The sequence below is a fragment of the Trachinotus anak genome, unplaced genomic scaffold, assembly GCF_046630095.1.
Source record: "Trachinotus anak isolate AG129_WGS33_773 ecotype Australia unplaced genomic scaffold, CSIRO_AGI_Tana_v1 ptg000011l, whole genome shotgun sequence".
NCBI lineage: Eukaryota > Metazoa > Chordata > Actinopteri > Carangiformes > Carangidae > Trachinotus > Trachinotus anak.
In genome coordinates, this window is record NW_027273862.1 from 13545347 (window position 1) to 13567946 (window position 22600).

The following is a 22600-nucleotide window of genomic DNA, read 5'->3' on the forward strand; positions in this document are numbered from 1 at the left end:
TCAGTTTTAGTTTCTAAGAGCAATTGGCATTTGGCAGATTTCTAAATGGTGCACATTTTAAAGTAGAATTCAGGCTTCACTATATGGCAGTAGAGTGGTGTTCTGTGTAAACTGTCTTATGCCACAGTGTTACCTGTGAATGGGCTCAGAGGTGAGATAGGCTGCCTCATGCTCAGAACAAAGGTTGTGCTGGGCAGACAAATAATGGTGTAATCTGTGCGATGTGAAAATCAGCAGCTGGCAAATTTGATAAAACGTTTATTGTGAAGGTTTTTTTTTAAGCAAATAGTGTTTGTCACAACTAAAGAACAGCTTGGATATGACAGCTAATTTTTAAGTTTTTGTTGTAAACATATTATTTTTTTGTTTTACATAGCCCAGATGCAGAGGTACATATTCTTTGCCCAAATACAGTGTGTCATACTGCCATCTAGTGGCTATAATATGGCTTGGCATTGATGTGCTAAAGGAGAAGTCTTAATAAAATGTCCACTTAAGAGAGAATCCAGTTGCAGAGAAATATGGGACTAAAGAATAAGTATTAGTTAAGTAAAAAAAAAAAAAACAGTCAGTCAATCACTTTAATTTTTTTCCACTTTTATTGAAACAAACTGTTTCCTCCAGTTATCTAAAAAAAAGCTTAATTCCACTTTGCCATCACTGGGAGGTCACAAGGCCAAAACTGAGCTGTGTGCCAAAATTAATGGTTGAATTAAAAATTTTTTACAGTATAATGGTCAGTCTTTAAAAATAAAAACTGTTAACAAACAAAAGCCACAAAAACACCCAGGTGTGCATACTGTATGTATGACTGTGTGAGTGTGTGTATATGTATGCTCGTCTTCTGTACAGACATCAAAGGATGTATAATCTGTGAGACACTCTGAAATATGGACATGTATGTTTACCCCATATCACCATCTACTAACATTACATTCTTGTTGGGTTCGCTGTGTGTTTTATTTTATCGAATCCTCTTTTGTTGGCGTGCTCGGTAGATGTCATGTATGGGTGGAGCCACAGCTCCTTTGTCATCCTCCTCGTCGGAGTCTGCATTAGGCCTCTTGAGTGACTTGGCAATAGCATGGTTCTCCATGGATCCATTGCCCTCCCCTCCTGCATCGGGCTGTCTGCCAGTGATCAGCTCTACAGCAGCATCAACAGCTAAAGAGACACAAAATGTCACATGTCAAATATGGGGCAGAACAACATCTTAACTCAATGAGTTTACTTTGGACCAGAGTTGGGCCGATGGTGGGGTGAGTGACCGACCATCCGACTGACATTTCCCTTACCAGAGCCACGTTGCTAGTGTGGCTAAGAACAGACATTATGTTCTGGATTTGTCTAAAATGCTGACAAAAGCAACTTACTCTCAGGAAGTGTGCATCTCCTAAAAGTTTCCATGAGCTCATCCACTTGAACAAAGGGACCCTGCAGGAAGACATAATCACAGATTCTTTGAGTCCTAGCAAAAAAAATCCTGCTGCTTTAGTCTTTTGTCAGTTACTAGTAAATATGAGCTTGACAGCATTAAGCTGCTGCTACTTACAGTGAAGCACGTAGGCGGAGGGAGCAGCTTCATTAGAACAACAGCAGCTGGGGGGACTGGGAAAACTCCACCAGGGACAGGGTGTAAACCTGGGGCTGTGGGGAGAAACGGAAGAGGCTGAATCCTTTTCTGCATCAAGTCAATGTAGAGGAGGAGGGAGCAAGAATCTTGATCTTGTGTAATGTGCACAAGTCTCAAGCACAGTGTTCCACTGATGTATCACAACATTAACTGGATTTGAGGGGAGAGTTTGGGCTGCTAAAGACTACGTACGGGCAAGGTGACGTGGCTGGAAGGGGATCATCTGATTGGTGTCAGGTTTGGGGTACTCAGGTTTACGGTCAGCTTCATCCTTCAGTGCAGGCGCAGAGGGCGCCACCACAGTCTCCGGTAGCAGTGCTGCCAGTTTGGCACGAGACACGTCCTACAAACACACAGTAGATTGATCTGTTTAACTTCTTTGGCATCAAGAGATGCATTTTGTGTCCTCTACATAGGGCAAAATACACACCTTGTATCCTAGGGCCTTGAGTTCACTGGTAGAGCAGGGATACAGGTCCATGAACTTGTATCTGTCTACGAGCAAAGCCGTTTCTTTGCCCTCATACTCATCCTTGAAGGCAGTGAAACGCCTGCGCTCTACTTTCAGAATACTAGCCAGGTCTCCTATGTTGCTCTCAAAGGCCAGGAACCGAGCCCAGATCTCGCTGAGGAGCAAAAGAAGAATCAACGTCAACAAACATCATCAGAGATATCAATTTCTACAACAAGTTATTCAATACTTGACATTACCCTGACTTTTCTGGTGACAGGCTTCCTGAGGTGAGGACACGTTCAAACAGAACCCTGGTGTTGTTATCCTCTGAAGAGAAGAAGGCAGAAAAATTCAGGGTTATACATTTATTATTATGATTATCGTACTATGACTCATTTTTAACAGCTGATACCAAAACAGCACTGCTTCCTTAGTATCAAATGTCATCAAACAGATGTATTAGATGTACAGTAATATCCTTCTAACGACATCTTAGATTTATAGATTAGTAGTAAAGAAACTACATTTCCTACATTCTGTGCATTTTATTACACGTAACCTACCATTAAGGTGTGAGAGGTAATCGATGTATGCAAGTATGTACTCTGGAATGTCACCATATTTCTTCAAACCAAGCTCAAAAATCTTAAAAGCCACCGATTTATCCTGTCGGGAAAGATGAAAAGAGTTTATCAGAATCAATATTTGTAACACTGACCACACATGGACTAAACGTTATTATATGTGTCTTCACCTTGCTGCAGTAGTATTCCATCAACGCTGCAGTGACGTAAACATGGTGACGTGTGCGTGGATCCTCCCGGGCCTTTTTGAAGATGGTGCGACCTGATTTGATGCCCTCCGCCCTCCTGGCGAACTTCATGTACTGGATGTAGACCAGCGTGGGGTCAATGTCTTCAATAGCCAACAGTTTATTATAGATGCTGTGGACCTTCTCGTACTTCATGCGGCTCTGTGAGGGCAGCAAAAGAAATACGCTGATAAGTCCCTGTGTCTCTTACTGCCTTGGTTCTGACTGAATAAGCACCTGGACACTCACTTCTTCATAGTCAGCAAATGAAAAGTACAGAAGCATGTTCTTCTTCAGAAGAGTCCCGATGGCACGTTCATAAATGTTAGCTGCCTCGTCGCTGAACAGCTTAGAGTTATTCATATCCTGAGAGAAAAAAATACATTTAAAAGTGTTATAACTAGTAACTGTTTTGTGCCCATGTTTGACTACTCTGACAAATGCTCAACAGGTCTTTGTTAATTTTACATAAAATCTGAGTGTGAAAGTTTTCATCTCTCACCCCTTTCTCTGCCAGCAGTTTGCTGGACTGCTCCAGGTACTGTGCTGCCTCATACCATATGTCAGGATGGTGGCCAAGCACCAGCAGGCACTGCTCATAGGCAAACATCACTGCAACACAGAACAGGACAGCAACTGATGACGATATATGATCTTCACAAAATACTAAATCATGAGTGAGGAGGAATGTGATAACCTGTGCCCTCTAGTGGCTGAATTCCTACAGGAGAAAGATCTACTGTACGCACAGAATCTCCATTGAATAATGTTCAAAATAATGATTAAAACCACACACCGGCATAATTACTGAAATCCCCTGCTTTTTGAGGTATATTCATTTCTCATTTGGGAGCATATAATTTACAAATTCTAACAATGCACAATATATCTTGAAAACAAATGGTCACCTCTCTTTGTGATGAGGGTCTGGTCTTCTGTGCGCAATGGGTTGCTTTTTTCCCACTGGATGTACTTCTTCCACATTTCCACTTGCTGGGCTTCCTGAGGGGAGTTCTGGGGTGGTACTGAGGGTGCATTCCTATCCAAACCCTTCATCACAGTCTCATACTCCTGAATTACACACAGCACACAACAGTCTAAATGAATGTACAAAGAAAGCCTGACTTATCAATACATAGCACAAAGATTCAAAACAAGTCTGTGCATTTTTGGGATGCTTTGTGTGGATAATCTCACTTTAGCAACTCTTCTGGCGTTCATGTAGTCTCTGCTTCGATCCTCAATCATCTTTTTGGCCAAGTGCACATTGATGCCCTGGTTATGAAATAGAGAAATCAGTCCAGCACTCACGTCTCTCTCTCGTGCTCTCATATTTAAGCAGCTAAAACTTCATATGTGAAAAACATATGTTAGAACCTGGGTTCGTCTCTCACCTCTTCATATTTGCTATAATCTCTCCAGAGCTGCTCAATGTTGATCATGGGGTTCACACAGCCTCTCTGGTACACCCTCCGTACTGCAGTGATTCGCTGGTTCTCTGCGTATGAGCCAACAGCCTCACTAAAAAAAAAAAAAAAAAAAGACAAACACAAATGTCAACATTTCAGAGTTGGCTTATGAGGTCTCATGATATTACAGGATAAATACTCACACTCCTTTGAGGAAGTTGATGTAGTCCACCCAAATCTGTGAGATAAAGACTAGCTGTTAGGTGACAGGAGACAGAAGAAAATCATATACACAAGAACAAACAAATCAGATCTGCGTACCTGGTAAGACATTATTTCCATGCCGATTTTATCCAGGGCAAAGTCATATGCCTGGGCCATCTTTTCTCTGTGAGGAGGAAAATAACCATAATATGTAAAATGTGTATTTTAGAGTACAGCGGTATGTCAACATTGTTCAGTTCAGGCCGCTATGCAGTCTGTTCTCTTACTTGTAGCTGGGTAGCTTCCCTTTGGTCTCTCGCACATATGAGAGGTAGCATTTCCACAGGTCGATGTGCAACACTTTCATTAGGCATCTCTGAAACAACTACAGGGGAGAGAGTATGTAGAATAAAAAGAAGTGCAACAGAGACACAAACACTTGTTTTGTATATGTCATGTATATATGTATGTGTATGTGTGTGTGTATATATATATATAAAAACATATATAAATATATATGTATATATTCTACAAGACAACCACCTATCCTCAGTGTTTTGTTGCTTTGGTGTAATAATCCCATGCTCAAACTAGCCTGCTGATCATTAGAGGCAGACTCATGTAGGAGGATTAACAACTGCACCACAGAAAACCCAGAAAAGCAGTTTTTACTGAAGCCCATATACCTCCATGGGGCAGGGGGTCTTCAGCACAGTTAGTGCACTCCACTTATTGTGCTTCATTAAACAAGCCTCAGATGTGGCCCACATTTCAGTGAGCTCCTTCAAACTCAGATTGTTTGAGAGATATGAATGTCTTGATGCATTGAACTGACATTCACGCAAAGACTGAACTTAGGTTAGGACTCACAGAATCTATTAAAAGCATAGAAACCCAGCGAGAAAGAACAAGCCAACGCAGAGGTTGGTTTGTTCTAGAGCAATCAGTTGAATACAATCAAGTACATTTAAATTAAAACCATCGGTAAATATAAAAAGGTGTTACCAACAGAGATGAAATACAAAATATTTTTATCCTTATAATAAAGCTATGGGAGCACAAACTACAGTAGGTACAAAATAATAGATGTTTGCAAACCAATACACATGGAATGAACTCACACTTCAAAGACCTTGCCGTCATTTTAAAGACATTTTCTCCAAACTTGCACACTTCCTGTTTGTTAGTTTGTCAACTTGTGAGGCTTTGTTAAGTGGATTCTGGGATTTAAACTCAGAATGTTGCAAGTCTGCGTTTCAAAGGACAGGACCAAATGACATGCCTTTCACAACAATTTTCAGATTCCTTATAATACAGTTATGACTTGTATGTACACTACAACTGCATGTGTACAAATGCTAGGGAAAAATTACAAAAAAATGTTATAGTAGAGGACAGCTACTCCGGTTAGAAACAGTGAGATGACCCCTGATATCAAAATAACACTGGTCAGCTTTTGTGAGTGTGATGGACACTTACCTTTTCTACCTTGTCATAGTTTTTAGCCTTGATCTGCAAATAAGAGTGTAAATGCAATGTTAATTCAAATCTCCTCTACTTTTAAGGCTTACAGGAATCATGCATTCATGCAAATGGGATCACTCACACAGACACGATCAACAAAGTGAAATTCACACAAGAATGACAAATTACTTTTTAAAGAAGGGGTTTATTTTCTTTTTAGATTGCGCCACATAACCCAGGAAAGCACCAGTGAAAAAAAAAAAAACAGGCAAAAAGATCAGAATGCAGAATTTTAATATTAACTTGGGAAAAATTGTGAAAATATGTTCCAAATTTGAGACATACAGTATTTGACATTTAAATGCTTCTTTTCACAGCCTTGGGTGAGCGTATTACCTTGGTAAACGGTGTTGCTGGAATCAATTTCATATGGCCTACTGTTGAAGGGCTGAAGCAAATCTTACAACACCTTGCAGTACTGACACGAGAGGCTGTCGTTTATGTGATATTAGCTATGTTTGGGTAGAGTGAGCCTATCCCACTGTGTTCATATGAATGTGCTCTACAAAGCAAAAAAGCAGCAGTAAACCTTGCTGATACTGACACATTTCATTTACTGTGAATACAATGTCCCTGGTTCAATTCCTCTCTCCCTTTGCATTTTGTCACTTCTCAACCGTCTACTTCTTCATAAGCCAGAAAAAAAACCCCTGAAAACTTACATTTGTCTGTATCTACATTGGTATGAAAATGCCACATTGAACAAGTCAAGATGAAAAAGTTTGTTTTGGTTATTTATGCAACCAATGGACAAAACAATGGAATTCAAGTGTTGCATGCATTTCAAGAAAATGGCCAACAACACTGGGAAAATTGCCTCTTCAATGGGCGCTAACTAAAGTGTATAATCTAGGAAATAATTCCTCAAAACTAGATGTGATGCAGTTTAGAGTGCCTTCAGGGTACCATCCCTAGAAAAGACTGACCTACATTACTTGCTCATTCTAGGCACTGCAAAGGCACATCTGTCACATTAAGCTTTCACTTTCACTCACAAAAAAAAGAAACCAAGCAGACAGTGAATCTCTAATAATTAAAGGGAGACATAATGTGTGTGGTTTAGAAAATGCATCTCCCAATATAAATGGGTTCTTTTAGCCAAAAATATATCTCAGAAATGAAATGTGGAATCTGTAATTTTTAGTTACTACACAATTTTTTTTTTTTTTTCAAAACTACACGACTAAATGCAAGAATTTGTATGCAAACTGTTGCACATTTAGTTTCCTAGAATGTGTCAAATCTGAGCTTTTACAACATCTGATGCAAATCATAATGTTTTCATGTGCTACACTGAAATTGATCAGCTACATCATGATAAAAGAAAGTTCACACAATAATGCTGAATAATTAAGTATAAACTAAACAATTATACAACCACCTAATAGGAGGGAAAGTTGATATGGGCAGGTAAGCGCAGAAACAGATTAGTGAAATGACATCATTTCCATTGGGAAAATAAATCATGACATCTTCACAATTTGTTTAAGATGACTTAACTAAAACATTTTCAGGCAAACTAAGTGGAAACAGTATGCTACAGTATCCATATTATGATGAACTGAGCTCACAAGATACTGACATCCAGTTTTCTTAGGTCCAATAGGCCATAAATGCAAACTGTACTGAATTATATCTGTCTGCACTGCAGTTTGCATGTTTGAAAACGTGCACTAATTCTACAACCAAGCTGTGAATACAACTTTTAGACAATTTTCAGCAGGAAATACGATGTTGCAAATAGAAGAAATAAGATCGCCACATTTATTTGAGAAAAATGAGACCCTGCTCCCTTTAAAAAAAAACAACCCATTTTTTTCTTAATCATTAAGCATTGTGGCAATGCTGTAACCCCCCCCCCCAAAATAACCTTAGACAATCTGAAACACTGAGTCGGCAGACATTGGTCTTGATATACTCTCAGGTTTCCTAACACCATGCTATGGCACCAAGACATAAAGCAACAGTAGTCTCCAGCATTGTCAGTTAATGTGCGCACACTTTCTCTTACTCCACTGGGTGTTTCAGTGAACGCAATGTAAATAATCTTGACTGAGCTGGACTCTCTCTCTCGGGAATTGATTTGCCAAGAGCCCCCCCCCCCCCCTTTTTTTTTTTTTTTTTTTTTTTTAAATAATGCCTTTGTAAAATCTTGAGAGCAAAGTGTTCACACACTAACTCAATCACACAAGGATGTACTATGCTCTTTAGTGAAACTGCTTTGTACTCTGTGACCCCCCTCCTCTTAAATAAAAAATAAAAATAAAAAAAATTGCAGAATATGGAGAATTGAACATAAATGGGTTTAGTAGGGCTATGAGGACTTTCTAACTTACTTCTAACATGTAGTTCAAAAAAAGGGGAAAGATAAGAGCTCGTCCACATACTTACCAGATAAGAGAAATGTCTTTACACTATGACTTACAAATAAAGTTTTGCCTAAATGTCCTAACAACACATGCTGTGGATACTACTTTAAAAATGTCACTATCTGCCATTAAATCTTTAGCAGGAGTTTAAAAAAAGGTTTTATGCCAGTTCACATAACCAGTGTGTCACTTCAGCAAACAAACCTCTATGCAAATATGCTGGATATCGTAGGCTGTGTTTTAGAATAAACTGTGGTTTAGTGGGTATAGAATACTACTAATAACAACAAGGTGCAAGAAGAAATCTATTGAAGAGGTTGAAAATAAAAATTAATTTCATTTAATTAATTTCAAGTATAATAAGCTACAAATCAGAATCTGCTTCATTGGCCAAATAGGTTTAAGCATACAAGGAATTTGATTCTGGTCCCTAGCGCCCATCTTTTTCTATCCACTTCCCTAATAACTATTGTTAGCTGAGTATAAATATATATATGGTAGAAACCCAATAAATGAAAACCATGGGTTACATGCACAAGCACAACTTGTCAATTTCAACTTAAATACATTAACCTTAATCACCTGACAATGCAAAATATATGCCTGACTATTATTTTGACAGTTTCGTATGTGTTCCATCTTGCCCTGAACGTTTAGTTAAGCAAACAACAGTTTGCTGAAGTCTGTTTATTTAAGATCTGCAGGTCAGTTTAAATTTAACCATACCCACCAGATAACAATCACAACACAATGTGCCTTTCCAATTTGGACTTCTTTTTTTTTTTTTAAATGTCATCCTAATTACAATAAAACATAATGTCTCATTTAGGTGGACACTATCCTTCCAGACAAATACAGCTTGAAAGTTTCACTCTCCTTTATTTGAACTGTCTCTTGGATGTGCTGCATATTCTTATGATCCACAAATCAACTAGAGTTTGCTACTGATGCTTTATTGGCACAAGTACAATTAGTGCCATCTGAGGGCTAGAGTAAATGATTAAGAACAGTTCCTGAGAAGCCAAGTCCATTAGGAAAAGGCAGTGATTGTTCTTTTATCATTTTGCCAACATATATATATGTCTAGGGATAGCTTCATCAAGGGGAACAAGCATACAACAACAAACACAACCACTGCAATCTCAACATACAGCAGCACAGAGGTAGTCATTTCCCAGACCTACACACTGGACTTTTAACTAGAAACTCAATTCTGATGCTTGATAACACTGTGCAACTTTGTGCAAGCAATGTGTTTAACACCAACTGCTGTGGTCATCGGCAGAGGAGGGGGACATCAGAAAATCGTGATGTTCATCGGGTTAGCAAAAATGATAATGGGAAAGGGGAAAATGACTCATCCTATCAGTGTCTGACTGCATAAAAGGAAAGTCTGTGGGTGGCATTAAGGCAAATGGGTCACTGATCATATATTCAGGAGGAGTGGGGAGAATATGTCTCAAGGAAAGAATGGGCCACACAATCAAAATATTTCTTTATAAAATTACCCGAAAGAAATGACACAGGAGGCAATAAATTGACACGACAAGTGAATAAAAGGCTAATGCACTCCAATACCATTAAAATAGTTTTAATACTGTTGCAGATCAAACATGCAACAAATGCACTTTACCCCATTTAAAAATGGCGCAGATAAATGTATGTATATATTTTTTTAAATCCTGGGAACATAAGAATTTTCTGAAAAAGAAATGGTTAGAGCTAATTTCCCCTTTGTTTGTGTTTAAAGGCACAATTCTTATTGAGTCTTGCTAGATCCTGACAAATTAAGTGTTTTCATTATCCTACATGTATGTTCAATCCAGGTCCTTTATTGAGTAGGATATTCTCAGGGAGGTAGATGCTTTCAATTGTCAAAATGTCTTTATTCCTTACTCTTGGCCATTGATAATAAACTGTACAGGTTAAAGCTGATAACTGCAACCAAAGTAGCCAGGTCTACGGATTGTAAACAAGAATTGTGACTTTAAACTTCATTGAAGTAAGAGACATTGTGTTTGTGTGAAAATCACATTGTTGATCATGTTAGAAAAATTCCCAGCCATGCACACTAAAAAAAAAAAAAAGTATTAACCTCAGCTTCAATGAATAGTTTCCAGAATCTGCCAGAACTTGGGAATTGCGTGACAAGTCGTTCATATGTCTTCCTTGCTTTATCTATGGGTTGGTTCTAGAGAAGAAGAATGCATTTACATTCAACACTATTAAATATATGAAGAAGCAATCATGTGGGGAAAGAATGTAGTGTTTTGGATTTTAACAATCTTTAACCCCTGCCCCACTACCCTCCCCACCCCTTATTCCCAGTTTGCTTAACCCCAGGAATGCAACTCTGTGTCACTAAACCTGTGCTTCTCGAATCAGAATGCTCCATGCGTCAAGGTCATATGGGTTTTCTTCCAACTTCTTTTCTGCCTTCTTCACCTTCTCTGGAATATACTCTGCTGCCGCCTGCAAAAATACAAAAGCAAAGGACAAAAGATTTACGTTACTGATCAGACTGGGATCGTTGTGTTGTGGTGACGACTCTAGGGGCCCACGGGCTAACTGGATAGGGATTGGCTAGATATTGATAAATGGGGCAGTGAATTATTGGCTGTGCCCCTGCCGAATGTTTAAAACCTTAGGGAACACCTGGCTTGTGGTTATTAGACGGGTAAATCAATCGTTTTGGAAATGGCTAGCTAGGTCCTTATGGCTGACATCATGGAGAAGCATCGAGCACAGTGAAAACTACAATCATTAAAAGTGACTAACTAATAGCATTCGTACGTTAATATCAATACAACATGTGCAGGATGATAAGTAAGGTCAACGCGTTAACGATCGACAACTAAAAGTAGCGACACCGCTACAACTAGCCAGGCAATATGGCGCACGGCAGGCTAAACTTGGAGCTTTACGACAAACCAATAGAAATCACGAACTGTGTGCGTAAATGTGTCATACAAGCTACCATTGACGTGTGAAAAGTTACTACACAATGCATATGCTACAGCAGCGTTTACTTGCCAATATCACCCAAATATAAAATCAAATTAATGCTAGCGTTTCAGTGAGGGTTAGCTTGCCCCTGAGCAGAACTGCATGTAGCTACCTGGTCGGCTGTTCCCTCGGTGGACATGGCTGGAAGAGTAATCTAGGTTAGAAATGTTAAATCAGTTGAGTAAACGCTCAAATAATAACGTGATGGCAACTATAAAAACGACTAAGTAATCGGCATAGCTTCGACAGGGTCGATCACATTGCCCTTAAGCACCTAGCTGCTCAACGGCCGGCCGATACCTCAAAATGGCGTGAAACTTGGGTTCCGTTTCTCCGACACCAACAACAATAACCCTTCCGGTTCCAGTCCTTCAAAATAAGATGTTAATATAAACGAAACCAAACTGGCTAAAGCACATTGAAATCTCTAATATGACTACACTTATTATATGTTGCAATAAATCTTCACACTATTCATAAATGACTACGTAACGTTTAAGACAAACAGGCCCAGGAATTCAGTCATGCACTCTGCAGTGGTGACTTTTTGAAAAGCGTCCACTAGTGCTGCAATCACAGGCTGCAACAGTTTAATTATTTATTAATCAGAAATGTGTTTTATTGACTAATCGATAGATTAAAGATAGACTATTATACACATCTAAGAAGCGGGAACTTTAGAATTCTTAATATTTTGCTTGAAAAATGTCTCAAACGATAAGCAAAAATGATTGCCAATTAATTTTCTGTTGATAGACTAATGTAGCTTTTCATTTGCGAGATGGGGGTTGTTGCCAGGGAGTACCCTCGGTGTGTTGCACTTCTCTGCCATAAATTTATCCTATTCATAACCTACTCTAAAAAGATAAGGGTGTAATTAAATGCACTATTTACATTTTTTTATATTGGGTTTTACAATACAATGCTTATAAGCAGGTGCGTTCATATGATTCATACGAACCGCAAACCAAGTTTATCATTTTGGCCCATGGGTGGCTTCTTGCAGTAGTCATTGTGTGTGGTCTATAAATACGGACCTATGTTTACGACCCTTACTCATTTCCCTAAGGTTTATGCTATCACGTTTTAGCCAATTCGTCAGTAAGACTATACACGCTTTTGTTGTCGTCACTAAATTGACAAATATATGTCATGACATATGTGTCGGCAACAAGAACAAAAACTCCTTTTGTACTGCACAATGCTGCTCGCCATGCTGCCCAACAGGGGGAGACAAAGGATAAACACCGAGAGAGCGCGCTTGAGAGGACCCTGTCAACAACCTGAAACAGACCAGAGCAAAAGACGACAGAGCAATTATCTGATCTAAAGTGAACAAGTCTTTTTTCCCCCCCCCTCAGGTACAAAGCTATTAGAAAACTCGTGTAATGTAGACAAATATGGTGTAGTAGTCCATTGACGTTATGTTTGTACACTGTTCTTGTGTGTGAATGCGATTGAGTCTTCGTGGTTCCAGCATTTGTGGTGAAAAACAACCAAAATTTTATTGCCTTGAGTTAAATTTGGAAAAATAATTCTTAGATATGATACCGGGATGATGTGACATTATGAGTGTACTTTAGCGGAACACTGCGGGTAGTATTTTCTTCTGTCAGTTTATTCAGGAATAGGTCTCTCTAGATCTGAAGTTAAACCACGCACTACTGACAGGGATGAGAGCACAAGGGACAACATGAGGGCCCACGATGCAGGAAGCACCCTTGTGTCTTTGATGAGAAGCTAAACAAACTTACCAGGGGAGTCAGTACATGTGGGCTACTCTGCTTCCACTATTGCCACAGCAGCTGTGTTTACTTGCAATGCGCCAGGTTAGACGGTGGTTTGTTGTCTGTAACTGTGGGTGGGAACTGGTGAAGACTGGGAAAGACAAAGACCTTTTGGTGGATTAAGTTACAGCTGGTCTTCTCAGACACCAGGGGCTTGTGAGCAGCTTTCTTTGTCAGCTGGGTGCCTCCTGACTGCCTGAGCATTAGACATCAGCTTGTGCACCACCACTAATTTCCTTAAGAACATTGTGTTGTTGACACTCTGCCAAAGAAGAAAAAATAATAATTACTGGAGGTTGCATATTGACTTCATTAAGTTTTTCCACTTCAAATTCAAATATCAAATATGAAACATTCTAGAAACTGATCAAGGATAAGTGTTTTCTTAGAAAAAAAAAAAAATTTGCTCATTCACCTGATCCCCTTACCACTCATTGTTATTACCTGTAAAGCCTTTTCAGCTCTGTACTCTAATGTAGAACTCAGTGTTGGTTAATTAAGGAGATATCCAAAGGGTGCAAATGTCTAACATCGCTGGTTTTTCTATCAGCTTGCAGGTAAGTAAATCGCAAATGCAGAACAAAGACCTATACCTTGAATGTGTTTTTTTCACATGTCAAATGTACATTGTAGCTAATCCCTCTGCTCACAATAGTCCATTCTTTTATTCCAGCCCTATCCTTTAAAATGCATATAATCCAACATTTCACACGATGTGTATCTTCTCACTAAACACTGGGCTTTTCCAGTGAAAATAAATTCCCCCTTTTCTCTTTTGTATTGTGTTGCACATGAGCAGGCCTCCACCTCTGAGTGCTGAATTTTTGGATCTGCTCGCTGATCGATTACTTCGGTCTGACCGATGCCGTCAGTTCACAAACATTTGCTTGCAGTTGCTAGAGAAAAGGGACATGTTAGAGGCTGGCAGGGCCGCTGAACCGCACGTCTAGACGGGGTAACGGACACCCTTTCAGAGATGGGCTGCATCGCCCTAAGAGGAGGGAGACGAATTTGAACTGTGTAGCTACGACCTGGGCTCGGTGTGATGTTTGTGGACGCTCATATGCAGGAGTTATTTAATGTTTAAAATGTGGGAGATGGTGGCGTTACCGAGAGGGAGCTCTCCCTTCCTGTCGTCTAGGACAAGATGGCAGCAATGCAGGCGAACTGTGCATGGTATGGATTTATAAGTCCATAACATGTTCAGAGAAGCCCTGGATTATACTTATAGTGACTCTATGTGAAGGTAAGTATTTGGTTGAAGGCTGTCAATGGTCATAATTGTGTGAGTTAACCTTTGAAACGATAGTTTAAATGTGACGTAATACAAACTCATAACTTAGCTACAAAGTTAGCTAGCGAGCTTTTGGCAGTATAAGGTTTCAGCAGTAGCTTCAAACGCAGCTAGCTATGTCGGCACTTTGAGTAATTCATTTACCAGTGGTGATTTATTTTTAATATCCTGCCAAACAGCGGCAGCGATGACGCTGGTGGTTATTATTGCCGTGAATGAACTGGACACTCTCCAGTGTTTGTTATATCGTTGTTTTCACGGGGACCCGTCGAGGTCTTTTTTTTATCATGTTGCCTTTAACCTAAACCTGAGTTAATCTGAACTAACACAGTCGGTTCTGCCAACAATGACCTACCATAAATGGACCGAGTGACTGAAGTTTGTGAGTGCTGTATTGTTGTTTCATATATCTTAGATAACGCTGGGCTTCCCAAGTGACTTAGTTAACATAGCAAAACATTGCACGTTAAACCATAATCACAGCTTGGGAAAACTTAATATAGCTTTCAATTCACATAATCATAAAACGGCCCTAGAAATACAAAGTACAAAAACATACATTTCCATTATCATACCCTGGTTCTCCTTGGTCTAAATTTGAACAGAATGTCTAGTAATAACACCTGTCATTAAACAATTATTACATTTAAGAGACCTCAACTACTACTTTACACGTGTTTGTCGTGGTTATATCTCACAACAGTTTGATGAATCTAGATACTTTAGCTTATTAAGGTCTTGCAAGCTTCTTTGAGGGTAGGAGGGTGGGGGGGGGGGACACAAATAGAGACTTCCGGCTAAATTATGATAAATGCTCTAAATGTACATTATAATATAGGGTTAGTATAGGAATAGGGTTATAGAGTTTGGACATGACCACCGTGCACCAGCGAAACAGAAGTAGCCTACATAATTGTAGGTTATATAGTCTGCAGTACCTACTGTTTATATGACAGGGAACCATCACTTGGAGTTCTTGGTCCCACTAAAACCCATGATGTTTGGAAGTTGGTGAAGCCTGAAAGAGAAATCGAAGACTCCATGGTGGACACATTGTGTAGACTTAAGAGTTATGTACTTTTCCTGTCTGCATGTGTGCCCAGTATGATCTCATTTCCCAGCACTAGGATGTAGCATATTGTTGGTGCTTGTTTTGTTTTCCTAAGATGACACATTCCAGTAGTACATCATACACTGAATGGAAGTTTTGGCTGGTTTGGCTTATGCAGCAGTCACCCCAGTTCAATTTGGACCAAAAAGTACAATGCATCATAGCTGCCCTTTTTGTAGTTCTTGTTACTGGTCCAAGGATTACTGCTTTTTTCTTTTTTACTTGTAATTTTTTTTTCATAGGAACAGTAGTTAAGTACAGATAGTACCACAGCAGCTGCATTTGCCATAAATAAACATTCTTGTGAGTAGAGATGGTATTCAAATTTCACAACCTACTGTGTCTAAAATGGTAGTGAAGCTGGCCCCAATTTCTATCTGTGAATACTGTGAACCTTTTGAGACAACACCATGAGTACTGTGCAGCACTGTGCAGCTCTGTTTGTGTGATTCCCCTTTGCATAGACACTGGTCACTGTGTGTCACATTTCTCAGTTTATCAGTAGCAAGGCCACAAAAGTAAGGTTGTGGGTGATAATGAAACTGACACCAGTAAAGCCAGAAGAAAGGCAGCTCAGTGAGACCAGTAAATAAATGTTTAAACAGTATTTCCCCCTGCAGTTATTATTAGTGGGTAATGCTGGTTGTTAACTGAGGTGGGTAGGCAAAACGACTTGGAACATGTTGTCATGTGATGTCATGCTACACAGATTTGCTATGCATGGGGCAGCTGGTTATCTATATTGCATTGTGGCCAACTTAAAGACTGGTTTCTGTGTGATGTCATCTTGAGTTGTGCGTACAGACATGAGGCAGTACACAAAACGGAATGTTTGATAGTTTATGGGAAGAGCACCATGACAAGGCGATGTTTTGTGGTAACTTGCGTGAATCACAAAAGTGATGGGTGGAAAATTTTCCCAAGAAGTAAACATCTGCTCCAGCACACAGCACCCACCAATCGTTTCAGAGCACAATGTCACAGTAGATGCTTTAGTCCAGAAACTAGTGAGTAAAAAAAGATCTGTTTTTTTTAGATAAAACAGCTCACTCTGCTACTGTGTTCATAGCTGGTTTAATGAGAAATGTGTGTATGGCACTATGATCAATGCTTTGCTGATCGATATAAGTGCTTGTTGGGGGGTGTAGTATTTCAGCGTGTGTGACTTTTTGACAGCTATTAATACATGTTTGATAAAGGTGATAGACTGGTCCCTTTGAATTTAGATAGATTACTTTGTTTACTTTTTTCCCTCTCTAAAGTAACAGACACATACGATCAATGATTCTCAGGTATGTGGTCTCTTCATGTTTCTCTGTGGCTCATAAAAATAGTACTAGTAATGAAGATGCCTTTGTCTTCTTAATCTGTGCCCATTTGTGCTTTCTGAAAATCTAATTTACATTTACAACTTGTACAAAAAGGTGATGGGTCAGTGCTTTATGTATATCGAATAAATAATGCAACATAATGATATACATGTGCCTACACATTGAGTTTAGGCATTCATATGTAAAACCTCTCCATTATTGAGCAGAAGTAAAAATTGTAATTTCAGTAGTTACAGCATATTGCCTGGGTACAGGAGCTAATCCTACAAGGAGAAGACTTCTAAATGATAGTCATAAGTTCACAGTTGAAACACCCCACGGTCACATGCTTTAGAAAATAGAGGGCCTTTTATCTAGTGGGCATAGAAGATCATGTTCACGAGACTCAAGCAAAACACCTCAGTATTTAGTGATGCTGTGGGACTGTGTGTTAAGACAGCAACCCCTGCTTTAGGCTCAAGGGAAAGCAACAGCAGGAAGCAATTAGATACCTTAATATTCATTGTCACAGGCTCTGTTCGGAAGCACCCTCCAACATACTGCCCACTACATACTCAGTGAGTATGCAGTAGGCAGGTGGGGATTTTAAAGCAGGCTATAAGCTGTTGTAATTTTTGCTCATCTGACTGTAAATATGTCTTTTGGTAAGTGTGAATATTTTTTCAGGCGAATTATTTCCAGTGTGTGATCAGTTTATCTAACTCATGCTCTCATGGGAGAGCTGCTAGTTGGCTACATCTGAGCATTTCTCGTGTACATAAAATCCACATACTATGCAGCTGGAACACGCTACAAACTCATATTGATGTCATACTTAGTATGAATAGTATGTTAGTAGGTGGTTCTGAACACAGCCACTGTGGATTTGGTATCATCGTCTTAACTGAGCAGTAGCTAAGAAGACCTCATTGCATTCTTTCATAAATAAACCAACATCTAGGGGTGAACAAAGTTAAAATCACGAAAAATGAAAATTGGTTTTGGGAAAAAACCAATATGGTTGCACATCTACTCAGACCCTGAACCTACAATGCAGTATGACCTAGTTTGGTTAAGGTTTACTGGCCCTGTTCAGACCTGGCATTAACATGCATCCCAGGTGATCTGATCACAAGTGGACAGCTCTGAGCAAGTTGGTTCACACCCGGCATTAGAATGAATCTCGCCATGTGCTCGATTGACCACTTGTGATTAGATCTCACTTCACCACTCTATGTACAAATAAATACATATTCATTGTTGTTTTTAGCCAATCCCATGGGTCCATAGACAGTGTGTTTGAGAGAGAGAGAGAGAGAGAGAGGGGGACAGACAGTAGGGAACGGAGGAGTTGAGCAAAACAAAAACAGCATCCTTAAGAATCCGGGGAGAAAACTGTAATCTCGATTCTGAGTGGAGCAAGTCATGGTTCTCATTTATGCCAGTATTGTGCAGCCCTAACCATGGTAGGATCTTAGCATCATGGCATCTAGCATATTTGAAGGCATTGAGTTATTGATCCCCCCTTTAGGGTTGAATCGATTGTGTTTTTTAATTGGGCTAATGTATATGTTTGATACTACGCTGTGCTCCAGTGTCATGATAATGCTGTAAGGTTGGGGATGGGAATCGATAAGATTTTATTGATACCAATGCCATTATCGATTCTGCTTATCAGTCCGATTTCTTTATTGATTCCCTTAATGATTCTGCTATGGCAGCAGTTTTATTACTAATTTTATCAGCTGCATTAGGCCCACTCAAACTGGCTCCCTCATGTTTCCTTTTAAAAATGTTCAAATATAAAACACTATTTATAATATAGCTTGGCTGAATACTTGATAGTTATTATTTACTGAGGGATGTGCATCTATATTTCCCAGTATAATAATTGTCTCGTTTAAAAATTATGTGTGCCATATATTGTCAGGACTGGTCCTCACAGGGGTTGCTGCTGGAAAGCATGAGTTTCATCTGGTGCACGTACATATGAATGGATGTTCATGTGCGATGTAATTATCTTTTTCTGGAACAGATTGACTGAACTTAGCCATGGAAGTAGGTGGTAGGCTAGACACAGATAGGCCAAGAGATGGACTGCTCAGCTCGCTTAGCAAGACAGACAGACTAGAGAGATGCACATCAACTTAATGTTACTGTTATTTGCTCACATCAGACTCGGAGAGGAGAGAACACAAGTTTACCTGACTGCTGGTCCTGCAGTTCACTCTTATGGTGTTTTTTTTTCTCTTTTTGTGACTAGAAGGATACGTCCACTTCATCCTTCCATCAAAGTTGTTAACATTGACACTCTCTTTGACATGAGGGGGAGGTGGGGCCCTTGTGTAATTTGCCAAGCCCTACTCAACTCGCATAATACGCATATCATGCCACCTGGCATTAAAAAACCTGCTGGCATTAATAAAAAGAATTGATAAGCATGGGGGCATGTGATCTGATGGTTCAGGCAATTTTAACTGGTTCTCTATCTAGGTTGAGCTAAACAGCTTCAATAATTTCTGTCCAGTACTAATGTTCTGAAAATACTGACATGACCATACACTCGTCCTTTCTCCCTGTAGTCATTGTTGCTGTGTGGCACTCAGCTGTTTTTTTTTTTTTTTTTTTTTTATCTGTTCGAAGATTTCTTTTCATGTAACAAGAAAACATATCTACAAATATTAAGCTTAACTTGCTTATCATGGTTGCCCAGCACAGACTTCTCTGTTTCAGCTGCTCACTGCTCAGTGACTGTATCGAGCTAATACTAATGCCAGCTAATGTTAACATTAACTGTAGCTGACTGTCTAATGTCGAATGCTGTGGGTTTTTAGTAGGCAGTCCTGTCTTGCACAAATCTTCCAAGAAGAGCCAAAATAAGTCATCATGTTTTCAAGTTGTATGCAAACAGTACGGACAGCAGTATAAACAAGCACTGTGACCTGCATGGGCTGTGACTGGCATCAGATGATGTTGTTGTTAGCTACTTCCTGAACACACAAGTGTTGGGGAGTGTGTAGTAATAGGGGACCTTGATAACACATGTACATTAATAAATGAAGGGCTGGTGTTGCAGCAGCAACAATGGCTGTGGGGAGAAAGGATGAGTGTGTGGTCATGTCAGTATTTTTAGATTTATATATTAACATTAATAGGCTACCAGACACTAAATTGCTGAATATAAAAGGGTCAACGTCTGTATTGGTGTATGCCGCTGACTGAAACACACTGTCAGTTAGTGTCCACATGAAAAAGTGAATAGGGGGGTGCAGGGGAAATAATAAATGGATAGGTAAATAAATGACGAAAAAATTTAAATGGAAAGTAAATAAATAGGAGAATTAACACAAAGGTAAATAAATACAGAAGCAAATTAAAACAGAAATATCAGTTTATGTCACATTTTATCCCTGAATTCATGCTTGTATTTACTTTTATTATTATTTTTGGTCCTTTTAATTGGACATTTATTTATTCATTGAGTCATTTATTTATTTGTTTTTGAATTTGACAGTTTCCCTCTACTATAAAGAACATGGGGTGGAAACATTGCTTAATTTTGTGTTTGTTTTTCCTCACAGGTGGTGACTGTTACCACCTGTTTATCTTCTCACCTATTACTATTATTTCTCTCTCTAAAGGCTCTTTTTGGTTCATCAGTCAGTACCATTTGTTCATTGTAGACAGGTGTCTGGTGTTTATTTTCTTCTCAATTTAATTTTGAGTATGCCAGGGTCAAAAGTGCAACTGTGAGCAATTACTTAGCAGCTCAAGGTTGCTGTAAAGGTTCTACAGCTTTGAAGGATGTAATGTGATGCCACACGAGGAGCCTCATGGCTGACCAAGGGAGTATCTGACTCCAAATGGTAATAATAGCAGCAGCTGCCACTTTCTTTGCTTTGAAACAACAAAGGCTGTCTACTGCATATCCTTGTGTCAGACTTATACTTACCATTTATTTAATGATTGCATTTGTGTGGCCAGGGAAATTGAGTGGTGCCCAAGTTTTGTTAAGTTCTAAATTGAATTTGGGTTTTGTATTATGCTTAGCTGACATTCAAATCTAGACATCTTGATGTTTAGTTGTTCATGTTCAATTCGGTGAGAGTGTTGGTGAGTGTAGCTGAAGTTCAGGCTCTCTATCTCTAGGGACTTTGAAACCAGACGGCATGCTCTCTCTCTTCAGACCAGACAATTAACATCTCCATTCCCCAGACAGACAAAACTCTCATTACTGATGTATTATTTCTGTATAAGTCATGAAAAATACTTAACTTGGCTTTGCTGTATCACAAAAAGTTACAAGTACTGAACATGTATTAAACTTGATTGATATTTTCTGCTCTATCAGCTATCCCTATTATACTTGAAAATAACTTAGATGTATATGGTGTGGCTATAGTCCTGCCACGTAGTTCTGTTTCTGATTGTTTATTCCTTTGTTCCCATTCACATGGGAAGGCCACTGTAGAGGAAAAAGGAGAAAGAGCCAAACATGACTGATAATTGTCAGCGTGTTTTGGAACGAGGCAGAAGAGGAAATGATTGTCCTGAGAAGCATTCAACAGGCCTTACATGTCACTCCCCACCCTCTTTGTGAACAATCAAATTAAAGTAGAAAAATCTATTACCCGCATTAAAAAAAATTAAAAAAAATTAAAAAAAAAGAGTCTTAACAGTCTAACACAATCTTAGTATTCAAAAACAGTTAAAATTGATTTTAAAAAACCCCAAATCATAGAAACTTCTCAAACCACCCCTGCAGCATGATTGACGTCTCTGCTGTTGACTCACATGTTCCAAACACTCACAGTTTCTTCACAACACAGCCAGATACACTATATGTTAGTGTCATGGAGTTGCCTCCTCATCTCTCTGAAGTGCAGACAGAAGAAGTGTTTTTAGCAGGTTATTGGCTAAGTACAGTTGTTTGAAACACACCTAGCCTATGGATCAAAACAGCAAAAATTGTGGGAATCCTTTTCTGTGTGGAGTGATGCTTTGTGCACTGCTTTCTGTCATTGTGTTTTTTTTGTTTTGTTTTGTTTTTTGAAACTCAATTTAGTGTATCAAAGTTGGAAATTTTCAAATTCTAGTAATAGTGACTGTAATGAAAAATAGAGGCCTTGCTTTAAATTACAGGCAAGACAATCAATATAGGTGCGTTAGCAACCATCCCGAGAACAATTTAGCAAATCCCAGCACACCCTGTACGAGAGGTGTGTTACTGTTTGTTTCAGTGCTAACACGTAAAGACAGGCAAGACACTCACACGCCTGTGGGTAATTTAGAGTCTCTAACTTTTTTGGACTGTGGACTGTGGACTATGCCCATGCTGGCACAGGAAGATCATAAAAACTCCACACAGAAAAGCCCAAGCCACGCTGCCCTAACAAAACCATTAAAACATGTGAACTTACTTTTAGAAATACGTTTGTGCTGTATTTAGCAAACAGTTTTTGTTTGAGACTGTAGTAGACTTTCAGACTGGACAGCCAGGACCAGTGTGGCCAGTTTTAATTTCCCAATGGAACACTTCCAATTTTGTTTTTATTCCCAACCAAAAGGGCTACCCTTTTGAGCCCTGCTTGGGATAATTTGATAAATTGTCTCTAACAGAGAAGATGGTAAATGGTGCCACCAAACAGTAACACAGGGTGTGATTGTGCAGAGAGCTGTCCAGGGAAT

At 39.3% G+C, this 22600-nt stretch overlaps 2 protein-coding genes across 2 annotated transcripts in view; one reads left to right on the top strand and one right to left on the bottom strand.

Annotated features, from left to right (window-relative positions):
* Positions 1 to 580: 580 nt before the first annotated feature.
* On the bottom strand, positions 581 to 11720 carry cstf3 (cleavage stimulation factor, 3' pre-RNA, subunit 3). The gene is made up of 20 exons (XM_071489152.1): positions 11523 to 11720; positions 10772 to 10876; positions 10500 to 10595; positions 5991 to 6023; positions 4799 to 4896; positions 4629 to 4695; positions 4511 to 4545; positions 4293 to 4419; positions 4096 to 4173; positions 3807 to 3969; positions 3401 to 3510; positions 3148 to 3264; positions 2842 to 3060; positions 2651 to 2753; positions 2345 to 2414; positions 2064 to 2259; positions 1826 to 1976; positions 1553 to 1647; positions 1374 to 1434; positions 581 to 1164 (listed from the first exon to the last, which is right to left on the bottom strand). Exons 1-20 carry the CDS (start codon positions 11547 to 11549, stop codon positions 965 to 967), a joined length of 2151 nt encoding a protein of 716 aa, XP_071345253.1. The 5' UTR covers positions 11550 to 11720; the 3' UTR covers positions 581 to 964.
* Positions 11721 to 14083: 2363 nt separating this feature from the next.
* The window catches only part of hipk3b (homeodomain interacting protein kinase 3b), a 41357-nt gene continuing 32840 nt past the window's right edge, over positions 14084 to 22600 (top strand). The window contains exon 1 of the mRNA XM_071488215.1: positions 14084 to 14443. Coding sequence (XP_071344316.1) covers positions 14371 to 14443 — 73 coding nt within the window. The 5' untranslated portion in view covers positions 14084 to 14370. The remainder of the gene's footprint in view (positions 14444 to 22600) is intronic.